We start from the raw sequence: 27,470 nt of genomic DNA, 5'->3' as shown, positions 1-27,470 counted from the left end.
AAAAACTCAAGAGTACTTACTACCCAGGAACAAACATCGTGTTACATCGTGAATGATCAACTGTGATCTGATTCTGTATTGGTGCAGGGGGTGTGAGTGGGGGGTAGATGCGGGCGAGGGTGAATGGGGCTGTAACCAATGCGACTCCACGTGTCTGCCCAATTTGGACCCCACGTGTCACTTGCCTAGTGAATGCATATGAAGTGTTGTCAGGGCGAGTAGAGTCAGAGCGTGTACTCACACCCATACACAGACAAAGATCCCCCCCCCCGACTGTTGGGGCAGGTTCTGTAAGCGAGCACCTACATGTTCACACACACACAGTACACGTACACACTTACATAACGAGTAGGGGGCTGTCCATAAATTACGTCACGCGATTTTGGACGATTTTTGACCCCCCCCCCCTTCGTCACATGGCGTCACAAAAAGTCAGACCCCCCCCCCCTCAATTATGACGTCACAAGGCTCTGCCCCCCCCCCCCTCCAAAAATAAAATCGCTTTAAACTATTGTCATTGTAGTGCGTATTTAATGTGGCGCTGCACTCTGATGTTGTAGGAGAAAACATTTATCAAAACGTCTATCGTAGTGCAGTGCGCTAACTGCTACACTACCGCTCCCACACACACAGACACACACGTACACAAAGATACACACACACAGACACACATACACACAGACACACACACAGACACACACACACACGCACATAAACACACACATACACACACAGACACACACATACACACACAGACACACACATACACACACATACACACAGTACACACACACAAAGTACACACACACATACACCAACACACACATACACCAACACACACACAGACACACATACATACAGACACACAGACACACACACATACACACACACATACACCAACACACGCACACATACACTAACACTCACGTACACCAACACACACACATACACACAGACACACACACAGACACACACACATACACACATACCCTAACACACACACACACCAACACACACAAACACACACAAAGTACACACACATATAACCAACACACGCACACATACACTAACACACACGTACACTAACACACACACAGACACACACACACCAACACACATACACACACACAGACACACCCATACACACACACACATACCCCAACACACACACACACCAACACACACATACACACACAAAGTACACACACCCACACGCACGCACTCTGACACATGCGTGCACGAAAGTCGTCGTCGCTTGCGGCTCCGTCATTCCTGTCTGTCCACACTTCGGGGACTCCGAGGGAACGCGGCCTGACTCTGCAAAGTCGGCAGACGGACAGACGGGAGAGCTGACAGACAGCATGGAGACCATCTCAGAGTTCCTGTCTGACAGCCAAGCGAGGGAGAAGTTGATGAGGTATCGTGTCTGTGTGTCTGTCTGTCTGTGTGTGAGTCTGTGTGTGTCTGTGTGTCTGTGTGTGTATGTCTATGTGTGAGTCTGTGTGTCTGTCTATGTGTGTGTGTCTGTGGATGTGTCCATGCGTGTCTGTCTATGTGTGTGTGTGTCCATGCGTGTCTGTCTATGTGTGTGTGTGTGTCTATGTGTGAGTCTGTGTGTGTCTATGTGTGTGTCTATGTGTGTGTATGTGTGTCTATGTGTCTGTCTGTCTATGTGTGAGTCTGTGTGTGTCTGTGTGTCTATGTGTGAGTCTGTGTGTGTCTGTATGTGTCTGTGTGTATCTGTCTATGTGTGTGTCTGTGTGTGTCTGTCTATGTGTGTGTATCTGTGGATGTGTCCATGCGTGTCTGTCTATGTGTGAGTGTGTCTGTGGATGTGTCCATGCGTGTCTATGTGTGAGTGTCTGTGGATGTGTCCATGCGTGTCTGTCTATGTGTGTGTGTGTCTGTGGGTGTGTTCATGTGTCTGTTTATGTGTGTGTGTGTGTCTGTGTCCATGCGTGTCTGTCTATGTGTGTGTGTCTGTGTCCATGTGTGTCTGTCTATGTGTGGATGTGTCCATGCGTGCCTGTGTGTGAGTGTGTGGTCTATATGTTGGGGAGCGGTGGCGTAGTGGTTATCGCGCTGCGCTACGAACCTGGCGACCCGAATTCGATTCCCACTCACGGCCCAACACTGGTGACTATTTATCTGAACCGGTCCTGGGCCTCCCCTAGGTCGACTCAGCCTCAAATGAGTACCTGGTGCGGTGCGTGTAAACATCGCCAAGAGGGAGACAAAGGCGGCCGGGCGTAGTGCTGGCCACCCACTCCCTCGCGTGCTATGCCGGCCTTCATAGGTGCTACTCGTTAACAGCACTTGCCCCAACAGTCTGTTACAGGCTATGTGGGGGATCTTTGTCTTTGTTCTATATGTGTCGTGTACATAACAATGTGTGTGTCTGCGTGTGTTTGTCTGTGCCTCGGTGCCTTTCTTTGTGTGTCCGGCTCTGGATTTGTCTATGCCTGGCTTTTTGTGTCTATGTGTTTATGTGTGTCTGTACATCATGATGTCTGTGTCTGGGTGTCTGTTGGTGCATCTGCCAGTCATCTCAGTCAGTCAACCCATGGCACCTGGGTCTGTTCTGTGACCTCCTGCCAGAGTAACTTCGACACTTCACGTGGTCTCAGAGTGCACCTAGCCTGGCACAAGCGCCGTGTTTTTGCGTGTCGATGCGTGTGTGTTGTCTTTGTGTGTTTGGTTCTCTGTCTGTGTCTTTGAGTCGACTGCCATGGGCCCATTGACACAGAGACGGGATGATTTCAGCAGTTAGCCCGTGGTTGTGGCGGCTTCCCTCTCTGCACGTGTGGCTGCTTGCCTGCGATGCACCACTGTGGAGGCAGCGACGAGGGTTTGTGGACCACCGCGCGAATGTTGAGAAGCTCTCTTCACGTGGGGGGTCTAGGAGGTGCCCATACCCTGGACTCTCCGCGAGAAGGCGGACTAACCTCCTCCAACTGTCCCTTCTGGACGATACTCGATATTGAGTATCGCTCATTCAGTGGCTGAGAACAGCTTAATATACAGAGGACCGCAGAGCTTGTGGACACATTATTGGTGGCGCCGACTTCCCGCCCCGGCTGCCTTCCACCAGCTTGCATGTGGTTTCTCCGCGACTGCAAGATGCAATGTGCACGACCGACGACGCTATATAAATGACAACATGATTATACATTAACAGTACACGCACGGTGCTACGATTTTTTTTTAAACGCCGTGCAGTGGGAGGTGGAACGCAAGCCGCGTCCTTCGGATCGCGAATCCCGGGTTGTGCCGTCCACGACCCCCAAGGTGCCCGCTAACCGATGCGATGAACCCCGCAGGACGGCGCAGTACGCGTGCACCCTCGCGAGCCACGTGAACGAGCGCACTTGGCGCCGGCCCGAGGCGTCGGACAAACTCAAGGCCCTGGTGTCCCACCTGAAGCTGAGCCGCAAACGTGAGTTCGCGCCCCGGGGTTAGGTACGGACACCCAGGTCGCCCACTTCGCTGACACATGCCCTATTTAGTTTCTCCACTTCACCGGCCAGGAGCGACAGGGAGGCGCAGTAGAGGAAACAAGAAGATGCTCGGTGTAGTCGGCACTTTGCTTCGTTCATCATTTAGTTTTTTTTAATGCTTTGCTTTATGTAACCCCGCCCCCCCGCTTCACGAAAGATTTCACCCTCCGTTCTCCTTACCCCTTCCCTCTCTCTCCCCTCCCTCTCCCCCCTCTCTCTACCCCTCTCTTTTTTCTGTTTTCTACGTATTTTTTTGTATTTTTTTAAATTACCACAAGTACTGCACCCAGCCCTTCTCTCTCTCTGCCTCCCGTGTTCTGCAGAGTGTGAGTGATTGCGTGAGTGATTGCGTGAGTGCGAGCGAAGTTCTTGTGCGAGTGAGCGATGGAGTTGATGATGTATATTCTTAGGTTTTTTCGGTAAAGTCACGTAGGTAAAACATTTAAATTAATAAAAAGTAAAATAAAAATAAAAAAAATCACGACGTTTCGGAGGCATCACAAGCTTCCGTCTTCAGGTAGAACCGTCACAGCACGATAGCTGTATCAATACAGCTGTCTCAATACAGCTATCGTGCTGTGACGGTTCCACCTGAAGACGGAAGCTTGTGTTGCCTCCGAAACGTCGTGATTTTAAAAAAAATATTTTTATTTTACTTGTATTAATTTTCATTTTTTACCTACGTGACTTTACCGAAAAAACCTAAGAATATGAATCCTTGCAGTCACGAAAGCATCAAATCTAGAGTTGATGATGTGTTTCTACCCCTGCTTTTGGAACGGGGCTTCCACAGGGCTTTCCAGACGGAGGGAGCAGAAGTGAGCTGCACCACAGGGGGGGGGGGGCGAGGAGGAGGGGGGGGGTTGAGAGTGGGGGGTGGCCACGCAGAGGCCACGTGATTTGCTGGAGGCTTTAGTTGGTTTTGCTCATAGGGGCCGTCCATAAATGACGTCACGCGATTTTTGACAATTTTTGACCCCCCCCCCCGCCCTAGTCACACGGCGTCACAAAAAGTCAGAACCCCCCTCCTCAAATATGACGTCACAAAGCTCTGCCCCACCCACCCCTCCAAAAATAAAACATGCTTCAAATCGTTTTAAACTATAGTCATTGTAGTGCGTATTTAATGTGGCGCTGCACTCTGATGTTGTAGGAGAAAACATTTATTAAAAAGTCTATTTAATTAAGTAGAACGTGTTGTCTATATTGATTTAAAGTTGCGCATTTTGAGGTGACGTCACATTTCTCAAACCTCCCGTCACTATAAAAAAGGAAATAAAAACGTAACGGGTGACGTTTCGGGAAATGATCCTTCTTGATTACGGCAACTGTGCAAAGTTTTCACAAATAATAATAAAAACTCTCATGTCAGAAGTGGGATTCGAACCCACGCCTCCAGGGGAGACTGCGACCTGAACGCAGCGCCTTAGACCGCTCGGCCATCCTGACTGCACGTGGTTGTGAGTGTTTTGTGCCTTGGTGTGTCTGTACGTGTCTCTGTGTCTCTCTGACACGCGCTTCCCTTGATGTATTTGTGTGCGCATGTGTATATGCCTGTGTCTGTTCCTGGACATGCCAGCGAGCCTTCAACACTTCACGTGGCCTCAAAGTGCACCTGGAATTGGCACGGGCGCCCTGGTGACCTCACCGTCACTTTGTTGTGAATAATGGGTATTGATATTGGTGTGTCTGTGTTTTTAGCTCTACCTCTTTTTGTGCGTGCATGCCTCTGTGTCTGCATATGCCACTATATGTGTGTATATTGAACTTCTTTCGCACCGTACGTAGCCAACCGTGCGAATCGGAGTTGCGTGTATCTGTTTACCGCTGTATTCGTGTCTGTATATGCCTGTGTCCGCCTCAGCACTTGCTCCAACAAGGGGGTTCTTTGTCTCTGTGTCAGTGCTGCGCCTTGGCAGGAGCGTGAACAGCCTGCACGCCCTGCGCCTCTCGGCCCGTCTCTCCAACCCCGTGCTGCGCCTCTGTCTAAGCTCCGTGCACGCCACGAGGTGCGGTCGCTGTCCACCAGTGGAATAGCCATCACTCAGCAGTGCGCAGTCGGTGCAACTGCACCCGGGGGACACACACGCCGGGGAGGATAACTATTGTGCCGGGACATCAGTTTGCTTTTTCAAATATATGCAACGTTCCAAGGCCGTAGCCATGGAGTCAACATTGGGGGGGACCAAATCTTCCAGGGGGTCTGGGGGTCCCAACCCCGAAAAATTATCTACATTTTAAAACTCATTTCCTGCCTAAACTATTTTACAAAACACATGCGATGGACTTTTTATTTATTTTTTACAATAATGTCTAATAGTGTATAGTATTACATTGCTCTGTTATTACTTTTTTTTACCATTTCTTGTTTCATTGTATGTAATGGCAGAGATGATTATGGATTAATAAAGTACAACCATAACCACAATCATATAAACATAAATCTATGCATTGATTTATATGAAGTCCAGATATTGTGACCAAAGTTTAGCAAATTGTTGTGTTTATTTACATAGCATAGCAATTATTTTTTTAATAGTAATATATTGGGGGGGACATTTTGAGCATATTTGAATATTGGGGGGGATGTGTCCCCCCCAATATTAATTATAATTACGGCCTTGCAACGTACAGTCCTTCAACGAGCCCCCTAAAGAGTCCAGGGTCTAACCCCAGTTAACCCCAGGCCGCATATTTAAAGGGTTGTTCACAGGCAAAACGCTTCAGAAACGTCACTGAAATTTCGCTGAACAAGTTGGCACTCACCTTTGCCTCCGCGAACTCGGCGCTGTTGGAACGTTTGTCGTTTAATAATCTCCCGAGCGGACGGACCGAGGCTACGGTTCCACAGGTCGTGCAGATGTCCGGGGCAAATTTGTAAGTGCCCTGGCCAAGTGACTTTTACATTCTCTGAATTTTTCTGGGTTGAAATTTGATGTTTTTCGGCAATGCGACTTTAACTCACCTGTCCGCTGCCGGGAGTGTTGCTCCTTAGAAATATTCCACGGCATCAATAAAAGTTTAGTGTGAGGTTGAAGGCCGTGTTTCCCCCCTGTACAATCCATTAACTCAAGTGGACATTTACATAAAAGCCCAATAGTAATCATTATATCACACCACCGCACCGCCCTGACCAATATCACCATCACTGCACCATTACGACTATCACCAAGATCACACCACCATCAACACCACACTGCCACACCGCCACCATTCTCGCTGCCATCGCCACCACAACAACATTGCGACTGCACAATCATTGTTGCACAATCACGTCCACGCCAAAAAGCGCGGACGTCATCAACACAAGCTTGCTGATGCATCAGGTAAACCCCACCCGTTTCCCCCACAGGGCTCTGTACTTCGTGTGCGATAACCTGCTGTGGGCTTGGAAGGTGCGTCTGGCCCCCCACCTCGACTCCCAGCGCTGGGGGGCCCAAGCAGCACGCTGCTACCTCCTTTCGCTCATCACCTGCTTGCTGCGGGACCTCTACGAAATCATCACCGTCATCATCGACAACAACGATGAGACGGCCGGTCGAAACTTGCAGACACCTGCCGCCCAGCAGCCAGAAACGACCGATGTATGGGGACGCGTCGAGGGCCTCCCCCAGACTAAGACGACGATGACAAGGAAGGGCATTGGCCTTTGGGGAGAGTTGAGACGTCGGCCGGAGCTGTGGGTGGACCTGGCGAAGAACGCGCTGGACCTGCCGAGTCCGCTCGATAGGCTGGGCGTTTTCCGAGTTGACGAGGGCATCATCGGATTGTGCGGCCTCGCGTCCTCCATCCTGGGACTCGTGCAGTTGATGCAGCCCGGGCTGAAGCTGCGGCCGTGACAGAGCACACGAGCGAGCACACGGTGCGCACAGAGGCACACAGCGCCACCCTGGCAGCCTTCTGTGCTTCAGGCAAGTGGGATCCCGCATGGCGTGTGCGATTATTCAGAAAGGTAATCATGGTGGTAATCACCAGCACTACTGAAGAATACACTAACGTGACGTGGTCAGAGAGTATATACAGAGGAGGTGCAATCGTATGGCCCTTTCCAAATGACTCGTCAGTGGTGGCCGGGTGGCACGGAGATCAGAGGGCATGGGTTCAAATGCGCAGTCGCCTGTAATGAAACTGGCTTCAAGTAAAATGAGTTGGTGTCTCAGCCCGGACACTAATGACTAAACAAACCAACCGATCAAATACAAATTTCGTCCTGCACTTAATTTGGCTCAGCTCTGGCATTTGTTGAACAGTTCTCTCAGGAGCCACGTGGATGGGAAAGTGCCGCAGCCTACGGCGTGTACCAGAGGTCAATTTCATGTATTCAGTAGTAGTCCTGTGATACCTTACATTGTGGGATGTTTCTCAAATACAAAGGGCTGCACACGGCTCTCAAAGAGTTCCATTTGGATGCTTTTTCTCTTGACATGATGCGGACTGCACAATCTGGCTGAAATTGTGGAAAAAAAATCTGAAAGTGTGGGCAGCGGTGACTCTGCACGTAGCCTGTAATCCAGCAGTGTGAAGACAGCGAGGGTTTGTGGATCACCCAGATGTTGTGAAACTCCCTTTCAATGGGTGTCGAGGTCCCATATTCTGGCTCGCTAAAAGGCTGCAGTAGAGCAAGTGGACTTATCCCCATCCGTTTCCATCTGTACGGGGATAGTGTTGCCCCATCACATGCATGGGTTTTCTCCAGTTTCCCTCCACTTGCATAAACTAATTGACTGAACACATCTTAAAATAAACCCAATGTAGCTGCAAGATACTCCTGAATAATAACTGTTGGACTTAAACGTGGCTTTTCTTGGATAAATAATAATGCTTAGTACATCTGAACATGTGCTTTAATGCGTAAACAAATGCAACCAGGCCAATAAACACAGAATGTCCAATGTATATGTATATATATTTTTTTATTAATGCAATATACCATATTGTACAAGTAACAGTAATGAAAATGCCAGACAAAAAAGCTGTCACATCGCTGGTAACAAAATCAACACGTGCTACTCAACTACGTACTTTTTGCACAACCATGAACAGAATCCACGAGTAAAATTTTTTTTTTTAAAAGCTCTCATTTTTTTTTCACCAAGCAAATAAATTAAGGTAGCGATTGAAAGTCCGTATAAAAGTCAGTGGAAAAAAAGGCGCGCACAATCCGCTTTTTTTTTTGCGCCAGGACAAGAAAGTAAGGCAGTAGTTGGGAGCGGGGGAAATCGAGAAACGACAAGAGGTCACACGAACGGGCAGTGGGGTTGATACTTTACATTATTGGCCAAGCAACACTAGGAATCTTGGTGCTGTGTGTGTGGGCAGGGGGGAGAACTTGCAGTTTGTACACATCAGGGTCCGATGTTTTTTTTTTAACACCGGCGCGTGGTGTTTTTTTTCCCCCAGAGCATCCGTCCGCCCGGAAGGTGGGGGGGTAATAAGGAGTAATGTTAACAACTAAACGGGCTCTTGGTGTCACGTTTTCATGGTACACAGAGCTGGGGGGGGGCCTCTGGGAAAAGCCAGACCCAGTTCAGGGGGGGGGGGGGGCCTCTGGGAAAAGCCAGGCCCAGTTCATTTTGCTGTGAAACTGCAGAGTTCTCAAACTGAAGCCCCATACACACAACAGGTTGCACAGCACAGACGTTCACAGTGATAAACGTGCTTTTTATTACCCGACATTTACACTGTAGCCTGGAGAATGATCTGGGGTGCAGACAGCACCCTCGCGTGTTTAACCCACATGCGCGCGCACGCACACACGTATGCATGTCAATACTCTGTGCAGTCATGCCGGACAACAATGTCAACCCCTGGTGTCGCCCAAAGCGCGACAAAGTGTCGGGCACAACGCGCCCGCGCGATCGCGTTGTGCCCACGCAACGTGCAGGCTGAAAGTGTCGCAAAACATTTCGACCATTTGATTCTTGGAACGACCAATAGCAGTTGGTCTGGAAAAGGTATCCAGACAAAGACGGGGGACTTATCAACAAAATGCATGTTTACTTAATCGGCTTCCAGTGGTGGGCATCGCAGAATTACTCCCCCTCTTGGGGAGAGGGGGCTGTGAGCCCTAATGAACAGCAGTGCTTCTCCATGTGGCCTCCCATTCAGTTGCAGCCCCTAAGGGTGGCTGGGGATACACTCTGGTTCAAGCTAAAGAGGTCATCACGACCGAATGTTGCCGATGGCACTACACTTCTGCATTGCTGCCTTCTTACAAGCCGGATACAGCAGAAGTTGGAGAGTTGAAACATGACCTCCAATGTCTACTCTTATAGAATATCACACTTAAATTTCGATTTAAAGCTTTCGTGACTGCTGGGATTCATCTTCTTGGTTCTTTCGGTAAAGTCACGTAGAAGGGAAATAATAAAATAATAAAAATAAAACAATAAAATATAATTATCACGACGTTTCGGCCACAACGCAAGCAGCAGTCCTCCTGTTCTTCACCTGAGGACGGCTGCTTGCTTTGTGGCCGAAACGTCGTGAGAATTATATTTTATTTTTATTCTTTTATTATTTCCCTTCTACGTGACTTTACCGAAAGAACCAAGAAGATGAATATCACACTTTTAGAATGCGTTGCACACACGTTGTGAATGAGTGTCACCCACCGCCTCCGTGTTAGGTGGTGCCCCTGTTTGCAGTGTCCGAGAATCGCTACTGCCCTCCACCCAGAGATTTGATCCCTCAATAAGCAGTCGCTCGTAGACACTGTGCCATTGTGATTGTGCCCCAGTTCGTGGGGAGGCTTAGTAGGGACCATACAGTGGGTGAGATTTGAAATGTGTCGTTTAAATTTGCAGGGAGCCATTCCGGAGAAACTTTGCCAGATTGCTACTGAATGTCTTTGCAGAGGGCTCACTTTTCTCCTGTTCCCTATCTGAATAATTGAAGTACTTGCGGCTGTTAACACGTAGGTTATAATACTGGTTATTCAAAGGAGACTCCTCAAAATACATCCCCTGATAGCCACTTAATGCAAACGACAGTATTATGACCAACACATTTAGGCAATTCTATATTTGGCATACACTGCAGACGTAATGCATCGTTATATATATATAATTATATACTGTTCCCTGTGCACTTTGTTACAGTTTTTAACCACTTGGGTGGAATATTTTTAGTATTGACAGAATTCATGAGCACACGTTCCTGAGCTCAAACAAAACTGTTATGGAGGGGGGGGGGGTTACTAAAGCATGAGCACCATTTAACTCTTTGATGTACACCGGTTGAAGAAGCCAATGTAGTTTTTTTTAAATGACAAATATGCTATTGTCACGAATATCCCAAGACACGGGTGCCAATGCTGATGAAGGATAAACTGCTGTTAGCTTTGAGTGCGTGATACGTCGCGCACACCAGTGAGGGCTTAAAAACAGGGCACCGTTAACGTGGCATGCAAACAAACGTGACGACCCTTTCTCTGGGAATACAAGTGGGGCGCACTGATGCTTTCAAAATGAGAATTGCGCTATCTCGGAAAATAGGAGTGGGGAGGAATAAGATAGAATTTTCAATACTCAGCGGTGTCCCATAAAACCAGATAAATAAACACAAACTAATTCTGATTACGGCAAAATGTGGCTTTACCAGTGAAGACTGAAAATTAATTCATGAATAACATCAGCAAGGGCACACACTGGATCAGGTTATACCTCTTAAGGCTACAGTCTTTGGCAGAAACCTCCCGATATTGGTGTAAAAGTGGGGTCTGTGGCAATGTAGTCAAGGCTTGGGCTTGTTTAATGCTAGCTCTGTTGATCGGCGCATTCACGTAACCCGGTCAGAGAGGTAATAAGGAGGCTGAATCACGTGGCTCTTTGATAAAGAGACTCTTGAGAGGTGGGCGGGTGGGGCTCAGAAATCAAACGGGCTGAGCTGGCACCACTGAGATTCTTGGTTTTAATCATTCCCAGGTATAGCGAGATGAGGCTCAGCCCGGACATCAATGCCTGCATAGAAAAAACTATATTCAATTTTAGTCTGCACTTACAGTTCTTTAAATTAAATATATCTGTTGGGCTGTCATGCGACAAACATTACTCTCTATCGGAGGGCAGGTAGGAAATTGCTGCCCCCTATGGTGTCGACAAGAGGTCGCTTGAAAGGATATCGAAGGTAGCTCTGCAATATCTACTTCAGTTGCCCATTCTCTAGAAAACAAAGGGTTGCATTGCTCTGTGAGAGTTCCAAATCGATTATTTGTCCCATGACATGATGCCTGGAGCACAACTGGGATAAAATTGGGGGGGAAATGCACAAAAATAGAGACACTTGACAACAGAGAGCTCAGTGTTATGTTTGTCTTCAGACCCTTTCTCTTAATATCGGGAGTTTGGAGCTGCCAAACACGTGAGCTTTAACAGTCGTGAGTCTAAGCCCGTGTTATTGTAACGTAGCACATGTGATATGAACGGAGTGAGAAATTGACACACTTATATTGTACATACTCAGCACTACAGATCCCATGTGTTTAGCATAATCAGAGAAATTCCAGTAATCCGAGCAAGCGCCCACCACCCCACCTTAAGATTAGCCTTCCCATAGACGAATACACCAGGAATTTCTGATATGCCATCTTTTTAAAGTTTTTTTTCCAAATTTTTTTTTTTTTTAAAGACATTGCACTCACAAGTAACATAGCGTTTGAATGGGAGACTCCAATGCAGGACAGTTATACACAGGGCATAATTTCATCGGGGTCTATCCGGCACACCACATCCAGGATACCTCTTCGTGCATGTACGTGGCTACTGGTCACGTGTCAACTACTTCCAATATGCCAGCGATGCGGGGAAAAGTTCAGTGAAAAATTAGGCCCTGATTATTACAAATTCCCAATTCAAACAGGACCACCCGCTTTGTGAAGTGGGAATTCTTCACTCGTCTTGTGCACTGTAAACGACTTTCCTGTTTTAACTTTGAAATGTAAGTTTTCGTGTTTTAAACAATTCCCTAAACAAATCCAACTGAATAAAAGAAAAGTACTGCAGCGAGGCAATACTTGTTTGATGAATGGGTTTTCAACGGAGTAAATATCGCTGCAAATGCTTTTCCAGGAGCATAACTATATAAATACTGAATGCAATGTCTTTTGGGTTTTATTGTAAATATTTGTTTAGACTTTTTTTTCCAAACTTTAAAACATCAAATCCCAACAATAAGGCAGAATTACACTTTATTTTTTAACGTGTTTTTTGTTTAAGTATAAAAAAAGTACTTCGAGACAAACAAAACATTTAACACATAGATAACATGCAAACAGGCAGATAAATAAATTAAAAAATACCAACTGTACACTATACCCCATAAGATAACTTTGCATGGTTGTTGCATACATGCATGTCACACGCATGTATAAAGTTTTGTTGAAAAACTTTCACCTTTCGACGTACGACAATAAATTCCCGCAGGGTTCTGAAGCTAATTTATCACCAACTCAAAGAGACTTTTCCCTCCGACCCCCGGTCTCAAGAGAACAAGCCGCATGTCACTGTGCCCACGGTATATTTACAAGACCTGTGCATGATACACAATAAACAAGTCGCCTGGCTGGCACGCGGATCCTGCAAACGGTTTAAAAGGGTATGGCATCGCTTCTGAGACGCGTTATGGCGCATTGTCAACATTGTACGTAAAATAAAGTGCTGCATTCCAAAGCACTCTCACTCAACACGGGCTTGGTGAATCATGCACTGTGTGACGGAATCCGATTTTTTTTTGCGTTTTAGTCTTTAATTCCCCTCCGCCTCCCCCACCACTTATATTTTTGTGAAAATTTCGCACCACTAGCTTCGAAAAACACAAGATGATGTTATTTTAACCAAAAAATAAAAACCTCCTCTCTCCTGCTAAAACTGCTACACTTTAAACAATTGCACGTTCACATTTTGGAGTTTGCGATAACAAACAACAACAAAATCAGTCTCTAAAGGAAAACAAACAACACCAGACAGGTATTTACTCGCTGGCCATTAGCTCCCATAACTTGCGCGCTATTCCCAGTTTGGCATGGAGTTTGCATGTATTTACTATGTTTTCACGTGTTACCTATGTTTGCATACATACACGTTACCTACGCGTTTACAGTTAGGCTCTGACAAGCGGTCGCTATGCACGGTCACATAGGTATAAGTCACCAGCTCACAAATAATGGCAAAACAGTTCTATATTGCAAAGTACGCTAACTTGCCTGTGTGTCAAATCGGGTTTATGCTTTTAAAACTGTCCATTGCTGTCTGGGTAGGTCCAGAAATTAGGCAATCTCACAGTATAAAATTTCGAAATCATCCGAATATAATACGAGTGTAATGTGTGTCATGTGGGGCGTTATTTTGAAGGTAATTGTCTATAATTTTACAAAATATGGCTTACTTATAGAACAAGTCAATGGATTTACACACGAAAAAAGTATGCACCATCACCATCCCAGCGCGGAAAAAAAAGGAAGTAAATTGGTCCGAGTACGTTCGGCACCATGGTATTTTATGAGCATTTATTCCTTATCTTTTACCTGAACCACAGTCCGAATTGGTGGACGCACGATGCCCATGTAAAAAGCTACTTCATGATTTTGGTAATTAATTACCCCCATCATGTCTGAAAGGTACGTCCACAATTGTTTAACAGGCCATCTATGTCACGTGACAATTAAATTGCAACACCTGGTGCCTTCCTGGAAAGGAGTTTAAGCTTTCCCACACTCTAGGACCCAGGTGATGGTCCAATAAATATAATTTTAGCTATACGTACAGGTGGGTGAGCACTCCTTTAAAATCTGACCAACAACATTAAATTGTACGTAAAATAACCGAGCCATATAATGGCACGATAGCAAAACCTGCTGGGTTAAACACGTACACTGAAATCTAACTCTGCAGTCACACATCAGTCCTCGCTGTGGTGTGCCTTCCCATGTTTACGAAGTACAAAATAAAGTTAACACACATATACGGATAAAATGCACCTTACAAATGTAAAGCATTACTATGTATATCCTATTTTTGTGCATGATGGCAATAAGTTCAGGAGATAAAAATGCCAATGTCGAGGTCTGCCGGCCACGAGAGCGCTTCAGGAGTTTTGGAATACCTCCTCCGATGAAGGAGCGCAGACCACAATTGTTTACTACTTCTACATGGTTCGTAGTTTGGGTTGGATGGTCACAATCGCGCCCTCTGATGAGCACGTTTGGCTACGTACGGTGCGAAAGAAGTTCAAAATACATACTGTGGATTGTCTTTCATTTGCCATTCATGAATAAGATGTGGGCATTGGCCTGTTGATGTTGTGATGCGCTTTGATGAATGCAAATATCCCACGTGACATAGGAAGTGCATCTTGAAATTTTAATCAGTGCCGTTTCATTTTAATTAAGTGCTTTTTTTTTTAAATCAGGGCTCCATACGTCACTTGGGACAAAGGCTTAGCAAATTTAATTTATTAAAACACTTCACCTGGATAATTATTGGAGATGGAACATCTCCATCATTAGACCTCCTTTGCCAGTACCAAAATATATTAATAGGGGTTTTCCTTTTTTCTGGCAACAAAACTTAAACCTTTTTACAAGGATTCATGTCTGCATTAACCACAATACTTGCACCAATCAATTTCAAGGACCAATCAGTTTCAAGGACAATGCATATATTATCATAGTACGTTTTTTGTTTGCATTTTGACTGCAAGTATTGTGGTTAATGCAGACATGAATCCTTGTAAAAAGGTTTCAGTTTTGTTGCCAGAAAAAGGGGGAAACCCCCTATTATTATTATATGGAACATCTCATTTACAAGGGTGTTCAGGGTGTGAATACATCCTTTGTAGATTTAATGTCGCGTGAAGTTAGCGAGCACCTATTAAGACCGGCCTGGTGTCTAAAGAAAGTCGTGTGGCCAACAACCCGCCCGACTGCCTTTGTTTTTGCCCAGTGCTAATAGTTGTGTAGTGCCATAGATGGGCCACACTTACCGGCAGTGGTGGACAGGGCCCATCTGCAGGTACCTTGGACCCCCAGGGGAGGGGCCACTGTGCCAGCCCAAGAGGGGGGGGGTTGCTGGGGGCTCTAGGATTCTAGGCAGCTAAGCCCTAGGCGCCGGGCTCTAGGATCCCAGACAACCCAGACAGCTGAGCCCCTTGGCGCCACCAACGGGGGGCTGTGGGGTATCTGGGATCCCACACAACCCCACCCCTCGATGGGCAAGAGGGATAAAAGGGCCGCTCCCTAGCCGATCGGGGCCAGTCACAGCTCAAGACCCAAGACCAGCCAGCTTAGGACCCTGGACCCCCTCGTCCCGCTTGTCCTTGTAAGGGCCGGGACGCTGTGCGGGCCAGTGGTGCGACTCTGGGACTCTCGGCTCGGCGCCCTTGTAAGGGCGAGTTCCGAGGAAGCCAGAGTCTAGACCCGCACATTGGCTGGCTCGGGTCAGGTAGCCTCCCCTAGGGTAATTGTAGCCGAAGGACCCCAGAGCGTAGCCAGAGTCAGGCACGCTAGGAGGAGGCTGTGTCCCTAGGCTGTGTCCCTAGGCTGTGTCCCTAGGCTGTGTCCCTAGGCTGTGTCCCTAGGCTGTGTCCCTAGGCTGTGTCCCTAGGCTGTGTCCCTAGGCTGTGTCCCTAGGCTGTGTCCCTAGGCTGTAACAGAGTATCAGGACTGTTGGAGTGTTGTATTGTAATAAAGAAGTTATCTCTATAAGTGTCTCCGGAACCCATTACATTTGCACATCACACCAGGTACTCAATCAAGGTTGAGTCGACCTAGGGAGGTCCAGAACCCGTTCAGATCACCACTAATGTTCGTCATGTTTCTGGGTGCGATGAAAAGTTGTTAATCGACATTAAGATATACCATGGTGGGTCATGAGCAATGTAAACAACCTAAGTTCGAAGTTCCCCAAAGTTCGAAATGCAATATGCACCACTGTTGGCTCAAGGTGACGAGAGTAACCAGTTGTTGGGCTCGGGGCAGGAAACGTCACAGATAAGAGATGATGGCAGTGTTTGGGAGTAATGATGGGGTGGCGGCCCAAGGAGGGAACAATGCCAAATGGGCGTCTACCACAGAGCTGGAACAATGATAATTCAGCTCGTCCACAAGTGTTAGCTGGACTATTTCATTGCAGAATCTTGAGAGATGGTGAATGCTTGGAGAGGGCTTCATCCAATAGTGGATGGCTGATACAAATTGGACATTCCTTTTCTGTGACCTTGCTGGATGGACCCCTTGTTGGCAAGGTTCACACAGGAGCTGAAGGCTCCTGTGTGAACTTATAATGCCTATCGAAAGGTCGAGGTGCAGCCTTGCAATTTCTTACTCATGCCACTGCTGGTGGATGAGGCTACACTAGAGAGCTCTCGAGGGTATTTCTGGCCCTTTTCCATGCTGGCCAGATGTCTTGGAAGAGTTGGGTGTACCCACATTTCACCCTGCCACAGATGACTTGCCATTGTCTAACCGTGGTGTACCCATTAATACTGTTGGGTGGACATTGGCGATGGGATTTTATAATCTTTCCCAATGTTTCATTTCCCAATGTTTCATTTCCCAATGTTTCAAACACCACACCGTCAGAAAATTTAACTGGCAACCTCTGGATAGCAAGTCTAATGGGCTAAACCATTTACACCACAGCAGCGTCCCAATGCCCATGAGTAGACTTTAAAACGGCCAAGTTGGATGCGGCGTTTTCTCTGGGCACTTTTGGTTTCCTCCCAAATGCAAAACTCCTCATTAAAATGGAACTGACCAGTCATCCGAACATATAACCCTCTTGACAAAAGAAGTGACATTACACAAGGCTTTCCAGTCGAAATAAATAACATTACCATTATGATAACCATTCAGTTTGCACTCTGCTAAACAAATTATTACATAATTGTCCATTGTGATTGTATTAGAACACTTGTGACGAACGAAATTAGGTTTTATCACTGTAAACCTGATTTCCGCAGACAGCTGTCGATACACTCCGCTCCAGGCAGAGCCGAGTACAAGACTATACAATGGAGGAATACGATGGCTGTGGTTTGGCATTTTCTCGATGTGTGTGTGTGTGTCACTGCAACCAATGTGCCACTTGAGCTGTTTAAGGACATCTAGTTCCCTATAGCTTGTTACGATAACACGCAAAAAAATCTGGTGAAACATTAACATATACCTATAGACTTTGCTATACCCTTAGTATTTAAAAAATGTATAATATAGAATGGGTTTTACACACAGAATGTCAAAACAATAGAAAACAAAATGAAAGAAGGGGGGGGAAACCCAGCTGATAGCATGCAATGCAGTGGATTATCGATGCCGGTCCCCATTTAACAGTGCACTTGTAATCCCCGTCGAAGAGTAAAGCGGTCAAACGTTTCACGTTTTACATGAACAACCGTAAACACCACTTCTTTTTTTTATAAACCAAGAGACTAACAAAAGTCCAAAATACCCCAACGGCACGGAAAACAACCACCCGAGATAACGCTCGTGTGGATTTTTTTTACGTTCGAAAGGCCAAACGCACGTGACTCACGGTGTCTGTCAAAAGAGTGACGTCAGACGAAAGAAATGCACGCAATGATCCCTCCAGGCCAAAGTCCTAAGTCCAGTGGCCAAAGCCATCGAGTGAATTTACAGTCGGTGGAGTCGCACCGAGGCTCACGAGCCACGGGAGCCTGGACGTCAGGCTACGAAGAGGTGGGGAAATCGGATTCTGTGACAGCGGCACACCCTCCAACCCCACCATTTAAATCTACGCACTAGGGCCCCATGGCAACCGCGCTACGACACGACACTGCCTACGACCAATAAAAGCGAACGAATGTTCACTGCTGCTTCGTGATCATTGCCGAGGGCCAAACAGCACAGATGTGAAAGCCGTCAGCTCTTGGGTGTGAGTGTACTTGCCATCCTAGGTGAATAAAAACAAATCCCAATGCTAAAACTGCGCGCAAATGCCGAACGTAAGACGGTATCATGCAGTCATGCGCGCCAGCCCCTGATGTACCTGCGCTGGAAACGCGAGATGGCACAGTCCGTTACGTAACGTCAGAAATCAAGTGCTCAAGTGAGGGGGATTCACAGGCATCACCATCAGCTAACGTCTATCAGTATGTACGATGTTTACAACAGTGCCATGCCACACGAGACGTGAACAGATTTCGCCAAACGGTCGTCATGTTTAGTGACGAGGGTTCGAAGCATTATCGGCAGTCACCAACAGCGATTGTTACATAATAAGCATATCTTAAATACGGAAACAAATACTTACGTTTAATTTAAGTTTTAAGGTTCAAGATAATTTAATAGCTCTTAGACCGTAGTGGGTGGCAACTGTTTTATACTCAACGAGTCATTCCATGCACATGATTTTGAGTTACTTAAAGAATAAGCAATATACAAATTAATTCCCTCAATGCCTAGAGATTCAGCTAACAGAATACAGACGTAAACAAAACAAAAATCTAATATGCACTGATCTAAGAGATTGCATGATAAAATGCCACCCATTTTGAAGAACAGATAGCAAAATTGCACTTAATACTTCACCAAATGTGGCCTTTTGTATCGTGTGAACTTCATCGCAACATTTTTTGTTTATTTTTTTTTGGGATGGAGCACACACATTTTTTCGTGACTCTTCATGCCTCACGAAAGACAAAAGACCTCAGCGGCAGTGAATATGCACTTACAGTGCACTGCTAACTCGATTATCCACCCAAATGCACATCAGCCTCCCAACCCTAACCAACCCGCCATGACATCACTTGCATAAGCCCTGCCCAAAACACGAATTTTTTCCCAAACTAGCTTCGCTGCGCAAGAGCCCGGAGGGTTTGAAGGTGCATCGGTGCCTGTTCCATGCTGACATGCACGGTAACAGCCAGAAGGAAAACCGGAGCGAAAACCAGAACTTGGGGCACGTGTAGCACGTTCACTTCACGCGACCACAACCCTCGTCCTTAAGAAAATCAAGAAAATAAAAAATAAACATTTTGAACAGGCCATGGCAATGTATCAAACATTTCTCACACATGTGTGCCAAGTGCGACCATCGTGCCCGCTCACAGTTCGGCGCCTGCTTGGCGTGGTAGTGACATGCAGGATGGGCTTGGTGGAAAAACGATCGGCTCCTCCTTTGGAAAGCTTTCGTGAGCACCACAAGCACAAGCCGTAGCAACAACCGCCATGCGATCAACACCCGTTCGGCACACACACATACAAAACAAAGACGCACAGTTTAATGCTCGCATGGTCCTTGCAACACCCCGCACAAGCTGTTTGCAACATCTCAGTTGGCATCCTACCAAGGCCGTCGATGTGTGGGCGAAGCGGTGACAACTGCTTCAGCACCACACACCCCACATGACGCACACGACGGACATGGCGCAAGCATCACACACACATGCACCACGACGTCCTACAGGCCGTCCATGCGGAAGGTGTCCTCGGTGGCTGGGTCGGCCAGGACCATGTCCGGGTCGCTCAACATACGCAGGCCCTCCAGGCCCAGCGGCTCCATCTTGAGGTCGTCGTCGAGGGGGAAGTTGGCATCCGCCTCGAAAGCCGCCAGTGTGTTGCTGATCTCCTTGGAGAGGCTCGGGGGCGATTCGCCTGTGTGTGGGGCGTGATATTGCAGAGCGTGGTTTGCGTCTCGTCTTTCGACTGTACTTGATAATTTGACGGCGGGCTGCATTTCGGAGAACAGCATTACAATTTCAATAGCTATTGATTACAAAAATATATATATCTTACTAAGATTTTATGGTGCTTTCAGAGGCAACTCAGATCGAGACAATAAAAGTAACCTGGCTGACCCCATCTTAATGTCAAAGTAAATTTATTTCAGGTAATGCTCATTGAGCTTTAAAGCACTTTTCTTAATGGTGACCAGGCCAAAGAACACAAGGCATCCCAACATGGTCATTGTTACGACATTAAAATGTATCCGGTGATGATGTCACTGAAAAAACACTGATGAGAAAGGAAAGGGGAAACCACTTCAAACTGTTCTTCACTAGTTTTGTGGTTTCAGAGCAAGAGTGTGCAGTGTGGTGTGGTGGAGGCGAAGTGAACAGGGGGAGACGGGGCGTATGGGGTGGAGGGAGCTTGAGCAATGAATCTGCCCTCAGGTAGAGAACTTGAGAGATTCAAAAATAATATAACATAACAGGCAATTGTATTTTAAGTTTCTCCTCCTTTAAGTATAATCCCCACCACCTAAACACCCACCCCGTGCCTCACCATACTTCCATCATGTGTATACCCACTGCAAACACAAGGTAGGTGGTTGACAATACGTTGGGTGCACTCAATGGCGGAGCCAGGATTTTCAGGAAGGGGGGGGAAACCCCTCCAGCAATGAAAAATGATAGGAGATGTTAGTAAGTAAGGACTTGTCCCTTGCTTTTTATTCGACGCGTGTGCGGCGATGGCGCAGCCATCGATCGAGGGTCGAATTCGAACCGCGTTGTGTGATCGGCATCGCGCTCGCTGAAGGTGAATGCCTTCAGGGAAGTCGTGGACTGTATAGGCAACTGCGCACAATTCTGTGAGTCACTTATAACTGTGTTGCCGTTACTTATTGCCAATTATGGACTCAGGCTATTGTCCTATCATCTCATAGAGTCCCTGGCACATAATAATATGCTACACAGTGGCAGTGGGGGTCGCAAAATGCCGATTAATTACTAATAAACCCCAATGATCCGATCGAAATTAGGGATTTCGATCGGATCATTGGGGGTGCACGTGCCACCCCACGGTCCCCCACTGGCTCTGCCAGTGGGTGCACTAGCCTATATTTCAATAAATAATAAGTTTAGACAACATTAAAGGGGATCACAGCCTATGTAAGTATAAAGTACAAAATAGTCTTGATGGATTTGAATGACATTCATGACCAGAGACTGGAAGGGAAAGGCAGGTAAACAGCCTGGAAAACATTCCAAAAGACGCATTATTTAAAGAACATCGCCGACAGATAACTACGTATGATGTGCATGTTGAACTTCTTTCGCACCGTATCAAGCCAACCGTGTTAAACCGGAGGTGTAAATCAGCATCAAAGCATTACACGGGTGACAGTGCAAAAGGTGACAGGCACACGGACTGTGGTAAGACATCACCTTGGCAAGTTGGGAGGTCGATCTCACCGGTGAGGATGATGTTGGGGATGTTGCCGGCATGATTGGAGAAGGCCCCGTGCTTGCCCAGGTGCTGCATGCCCGAGAGGCTGCCCTGGCTGCCTGAGAAGCCCAGCATGGAGGCCTGCGAGTACTGCAGCGGCGCACCGGGGTCGAACATCATGCCGGAGCTGAGCGAAAGACCGCCCAGGGGATTCTCCATCATGTTGAACTGCTCCAGCTGTGTGCACAAACGTGCGGGCGGAAGGGCCAAACCTCGTGAGTGCACTGTGCCCAAAGTCGGTCGAAGCGTAAGGGTAAAGGTGCGACACTGCAAATGCCTGCTCGCCCCACTGCCGATACAACTATGAAGCTATTTTAATTTTACCAGGTAGGGTCCATTGAGTAATGTAGCTCTTTTGCAGAAGCAAGCCGGCCACAAATGATAGCTCAACGTAGTGGCTTATTATGTGGAAATGTAAACCAGCCAAATACTCATAAACGCATGTTTTTAAAACCAGAGGACCTGGAGAAAAATCCACGCGACCATGGGGAGAACATGCAAACTCCCAATATACAGACGTCAGGATCGGGATATAACCTAGGAACTGATGGCCTCCACTACAGGGAGCTCGAAACCACTGCCTCTAGAGGGGGTATTTTGGCCGCACATCTCTGAAGAGGTGGGAGGAACCACATTTTACCACGCCACACGCGCCCCTGCCAATCGACTAATTGTGATGTACCCATTTATATTGCGTGGTCTCTGCGGAAACCATCATCATGCTGATGAGTGTGGGTTGATGACGGTGGGGAGCACAGAGACGGGAGCAGTAGTACAGTGCAAAAATGGGTTTTCTGATGTGCCCATTGCTCCGTAGAGCATAGCCCCACGGCCGTTTGTAAACCTGTTTGTACAGGGTTGTGAGCCATCCAAGCCCTATCCTGGCTCCTTAGCGTCGGAGATTTGCATATTCTTGGTAGTTTAGTCAAAAAAATTCCAGTATTATTATTCATAACATTGCAATTACATTCACCAACATTTACCGGCAGTCAGCAACAAGCCTGACCTGGATAGATAGCGCGCTGGTTTGCCGTGACGTAAGCTGCTGGTCAAGGTAAGAGTCGCTGAACACACTGCCGAGTATTGTGGTCTGTTGGGTAAGGCACAAACACACACGGGTCTGGTAAACATCAGCAGCATCCACCCTCTAGCACCAACTTCTAGGGCTACTCATGGCAAAGTTCCTCACCCTTTTCTTCCTGGATTATGCAGGTAGCACGCTTCATTCATAATAAACGTTCTTGGGTTAGATTGCATTATTTATAAATGTGTCGTAACCCTCCACCACCCGACACGGCCAATCAGCAAAAAAGTGTCACGTTGACAAAAGACAAATAGTTCACTACTTTAGCCCACCGGTGTGTTGAAGAGTGAATCCACAAAATTGACAGTTTGTGAGTACGACGTTTCGTTGGTAATTACATCCAGCATCATCAGGCAATTCGCCAGAATTGCCCGATGATGTTGTGGATTCACTCTTCAACACACCGGTGGGCTAAAGCAGTGAACTATTTGGCTTTTGTCAACGTGACACTTTTTTGCTGATTGGCCGTGTCGGGTGGTGGAGGGTTAGGACACATTTATAAATAACGCAATCTAACCCAAAAACGTTTATTATCAATAAAATTGGTCGCGAAAGCCTGCGTGTTAAAGCACGCTTCATCGAAGTAGCCCAAGGTTAGGCACAATAGACCACAAACAGTCAATCGGATCTTTCTTTTGGTTAAACAAACCACACAGAGACGATTTGCAGGTGTGCGGCAGGAGGCTGTGGATGTGTGTCCATACCTGTGGAGAAGTGCTGGGGGAGAAGCCTTGGTTGGAGACGGGCGATGTGGGCGACTGATTGGTCGGGGTTCCTGTGCTGTTGCGGTACTGCTGCAGGGCCACCTGTTTTGGGACAAGGATCGTGAGATGCAACAAACGTTCAGTGTCACAAAACTCCCACTGATCCTGCTGGCTCCCATTCAAATCCCAAATAGATGTGAAAAGATAATAGAGGTTTTTTGGATTAGATCGAGTGAATATATAAACCACACTGGTGTGCTGTACTAGTGACGAATTGGCATGTTCTGTTTACATGACAACCCTTACTAGTTGGCTGCATCGGGTGGTGGCGGGTTTAAAAACACATTTATATATTTACGTGATCCAACCCAAAAAACTCTATTATGGAAATTGGTTACGAAAGCCTACGTGTTAAACAGATGTGAAAACGGCACTCAAAAGTGTTCAAGATTATACACAAACTCACCCCTGTCTACTTCTCCCCTCTGTGTACTCTCCTACCTTGCCTCTCTCTTCTCACTCTACTCCCACATTATTTTTATTTCGTATGCATGGTCACCAAGGAAAGCCTCACAGTCTTAAGACCTTTTTCAGGAAGGTCCCGCCAAGTTTTCACAGTAGGGGGCGATGTTGTTATGTTTAATGCCATTAGAGTAATTCGCAGGTGATTTTTCAGCATTGGGATGTTTGGTCAATATCCAATTACATTGTAAGTTCATTTAGCTATGGGAGGCAACCGGAAAACCCAGAGGAAGCCCATGCAGAACAGGCGAATAACAAACTCCACGCGGGAAGGTGCCTGAGTTGGGAATTCTTGCTGTGGGGCACAAGTGTTATTACCACAGTGCACCTCTTCCCTCTCTTCTCACTATTCCATGTACTCTCCCGCTTCAGCAACCAAGATTTTCTGTTAAAATCCCCAGTCAACATTTGCTCAGTGGGAGGTCACTCATTCTCCTCTGCTGCCTGGGACCCCCTTCCCCCAGCCATCTGTGCTGTTGACTCTCATATTTTTTTTTCTCTGCTTACGACTGTCTGCTTCTCTCTATAAAATAAATAATCTGTTTCCATACAGAGGCTTGGGATGCGGCCGCATTATGATGGTGTATAAATCCACATTGTATTGTATGTCACAGGTGCCACCACACGAACCACCTCGTAATTCCTATGCTGTGTGTCCCAAGGGAAATTGTTCATTCGAGCACAATGCTCCTTGCAATGGAAACAATATTGCACCTCTCTCACATTTAACAGATATATATATTTCTTCCCTGTCACTTTTTAATGAATAGTTGGATTCACTGCTTGGAAGATATAAACAAAAATTATCTTCAACCATACCTTAAATGCACATATTACACAGTATCATACACAAAACTGTAAGCTCTATTTTTAATAGTTAAAATGATAAATTCTGTAATTACCTGCAGAAGGGTGGTGCAGTGGCTCGCACACTGAGCTACAAACCTGGTGACCAGGATGCGATTCCCAACCGAGGCTAATGTCAGTGGTGAGATCTCAAAATCGTTTGTTATCCCTCCACCCCACCTCTTCACCAACCTGCATTGACTATTGCGCTGAAGTATGGTCAAACAACACTGTCCCTGGGCAAAATTCCAATATTGCACCTCTCAATGCTTATTTCTTTAAAAAATGTGGTTTTGATCGATCTCTGTCAATGTCCAAGGGCTCTCACCTGGTTCTAAATAAACATCGATTCACTGAGCAATCGCTCAGCATTGCACTTTACTCCATTCTTTGGGGACTTGAAAAGTCATGCAAAAGAGGTTAACAATTTCACCAACAACTCCAAGCCGTTTCATGTTACAGATGTTCTATTGGTGTATTTGGGTGGTCAGCAAATGAGTCCATAATGACCTTGTTAGGAGTTCAAACTGTACCACTCTGAGATACTGGATTAGAATGTGTTCCAATTACCCATAATTAAACCACCCAAGTTGCTGATGGCTGCACGAACCAAAAATCATAGAAAATTTTTATCACATTAAATTGTTTCGTGAAATAAATTTGGCTTATTACAGGGACCTCATAAGTGATGCTATGATGTCATTCTGTAGAGGCCAATCTTTAACTCTAGGTCATGTTGCACAGCTTTTGGCAAGAGATATTAATCGTACGTTTGCCAGATGACCTGGTGTTGATACTTGTAATTGTAAGGTAATTTAGTCAACAAAACATCCAAATAAAATTTAAACCACATTGACGTAGTTACCTGCGCTTGTGTTGCCTACTCCAGGAACACATTTTATTCTTTGCTGCTACAGTCGATAATTTGGGCCACGGCTATGTTCGGCTTGCACAATTATCCACCAACCGAACATGTGGAAGTAACGGATGGATAAATTAGACCTCCGGTGCGCGGTTTGCCCTCAGAAATAGAATCGACATCTCACTCACGTTGACTGCGTTGGTGTCGATGGTGTGCTGGTGCATAGCGGCCTGTTGGGAAGTCTGCATTAGTGCCTGTGCCTGCTCCGCTTGCTGCTGGTGCTGCTGGTGCTGGTGTTGCTGCTGCTGCTGTTGCTGCTGCTGCTGTTGCTGCTGGTGGTGATGGTGGTGGTGGTGCTGCTGCTGATGCTGCTGAGGGTTGTGCTGCTGCTGTTGCTGCTGTTGCTGCTGTTGCTGCTGTTGTTGCTGTTGTTGCTGCTGTTGTTGCTGTTGTTGCTGCTGTTGCTGCTGTTGCTGCTGCTGTGGTTGTTGTTGCGTTTGGTAGAAGGGGTACTGTACAAGGGATGGATCGAAGCCCAGGCTGGCAGCATCCAGTGTTACGGCCTGCCAGTCGTAAACATCGCACACCAACTGTACAACTACATTATGTCATCGGCTGATGGAAGGGAGGCCGTCACACCACCTGCACCAGCGAGGCCTCCCTCTTCAAGCAGCTCATCAGCAACACGCCGCAACAGACACTGCACGTACTTGAACAACAGCCATACACTTTAAGACTACGCATGTGCTTAAATACTAGGCACATAGTTTAATCAGCACATTAACAAAAGCAACATACCTGAACACTAGACACGTAATTAAACGCTACTTTAATCGATTTACCCTCCCTTGCTTCTCCCAGCAATTCAATCAAATGTAATTATTTCTGGGTTGCAATTCTCTCCATCAAAAAATACATTCTCTTCCATCTCATTTTAACCATATCTCTTGGGATTGCGTATTGTTTAATCGTCTCATTTATACATTTTTCACCTCGATAACCTAGATACATTATCATGTTAATTTGCATGCAAGTTTGATTAATTGTGGATAATCGATTCTCACACTCACATTATGATTATTGCGTTGTCAACAGAAGAATTGCTGAAATAATTAATATAATTGGAGTTTAATTCGTACTTTAACACTTGACACTATTGTTAAAGGTTTATATATTTTTATGGATATCATGTTGTTAGGACTTAATTTTCACGTGCACTGTCGAGTTTTCTGACCCAGATTTCAACTGAAAAATAGGCTTAGTCTCAATGAGCTCTCACCTGATTATAAGGAAAGTTAATGAATTAATTAAGTCAATGCGTTAAGAGACAGTCTCCATAAGTACACAAACGAAATAGTGAATCGATGTATTTAGACGTATTCTTGGGTTTTTTCGGTAAAGTCACGTAGGTAATAAAAATAAAACTAATAAAAGTAAAATAAAAATCACGACGTTTCGGAGGCAACACAAGCTTCCGTCTTCAGGTGGAACCGTCACAGCACGCTCGCTGTATCAAGTAAATGAGAAAAATTCCAAGAGATCCGACCCCATATATATACTGGTTGAGGGGGGAGGAGCCAGGACAGGCCCCCTTTTTATTATTATGGTAAGGTTAGTGCGGCTGAAACTACGGCTAGTCTACATAACAAAGGACTGAGCCTTTGTTATGTAGACTGGCTGAGAGGGGGGGGGGGGTGCCAGAGTTGTTAAAGTGCAACTGCTGCTAATGGGACGGAGCTAGACGTGCCTATTTAATACTAAATCCAAAGAC

The 27,470-nt window shown here is 46.4% G+C and overlaps 2 protein-coding genes and 1 non-coding gene across 5 annotated transcripts in view; 1 reads left to right on the top strand and 2 right to left on the bottom strand.

Annotated features, from left to right (window-relative positions):
* The first annotated feature begins 797 nt into the window (after window positions 1-797).
* On the top strand, window positions 798-8,391 carry LOC144736208 (peroxisomal membrane protein 11B-like). The gene is made up of 4 exons (XM_078618817.1): window positions 798-1,417; window positions 3,321-3,436; window positions 5,401-5,506; window positions 6,850-8,391. Exons 1-4 carry the CDS (start codon window positions 1,362-1,364, stop codon window positions 7,334-7,336), a joined length of 765 nt encoding a protein of 254 aa, XP_078474943.1. The 5' UTR covers window positions 798-1,361; the 3' UTR covers window positions 7,337-8,391.
* On the bottom strand, window positions 4,864-4,946 carry TRNAL-CAG (transfer RNA leucine (anticodon CAG)). Its single transcript has one exon. It is a non-coding gene; the product is annotated as a tRNA-Leu (tRNA).
* LOC144736199 (CREB-regulated transcription coactivator 1-like) overlaps window positions 8,392-27,470 on the bottom strand; it is a 58,979-nt gene continuing 39,900 nt past the window's right edge. The window contains exons 10-14 of one of the 3 annotated variants that reach the window (XM_078618789.1): window positions 25,888-26,289; window positions 23,470-23,571; window positions 22,688-22,771; window positions 21,621-21,858; window positions 8,392-20,106 (exon numbers count right to left, since the gene is read on the bottom strand). In XM_078618789.1, coding sequence (XP_078474915.1) covers window positions 19,913-20,106; window positions 21,621-21,858; window positions 22,688-22,771; window positions 23,470-23,571; window positions 25,888-26,289 — 1,020 coding nt within the window. In that variant the 3' untranslated portion in view covers window positions 8,392-19,912. The remainder of the gene's footprint in view (window positions 20,107-21,620; window positions 21,859-22,687; window positions 22,772-23,469; window positions 23,572-25,887; window positions 26,290-27,470) is intronic. The other 2 variants (XM_078618790.1, XM_078618791.1) reach the window with 2 other exon arrangements.

Source organism: Lampetra planeri, chromosome 59 (genome assembly GCF_965212315.1).
Source record: "Lampetra planeri chromosome 59, kcLamPlan1.2.h2, whole genome shotgun sequence".
NCBI lineage: Eukaryota > Metazoa > Chordata > Hyperoartia > Petromyzontiformes > Petromyzontidae > Lampetra > Lampetra planeri.
Note: the sequence above shows the minus strand (reverse complement) of the source record. Positions and strands in the feature narration are given on the sequence as shown.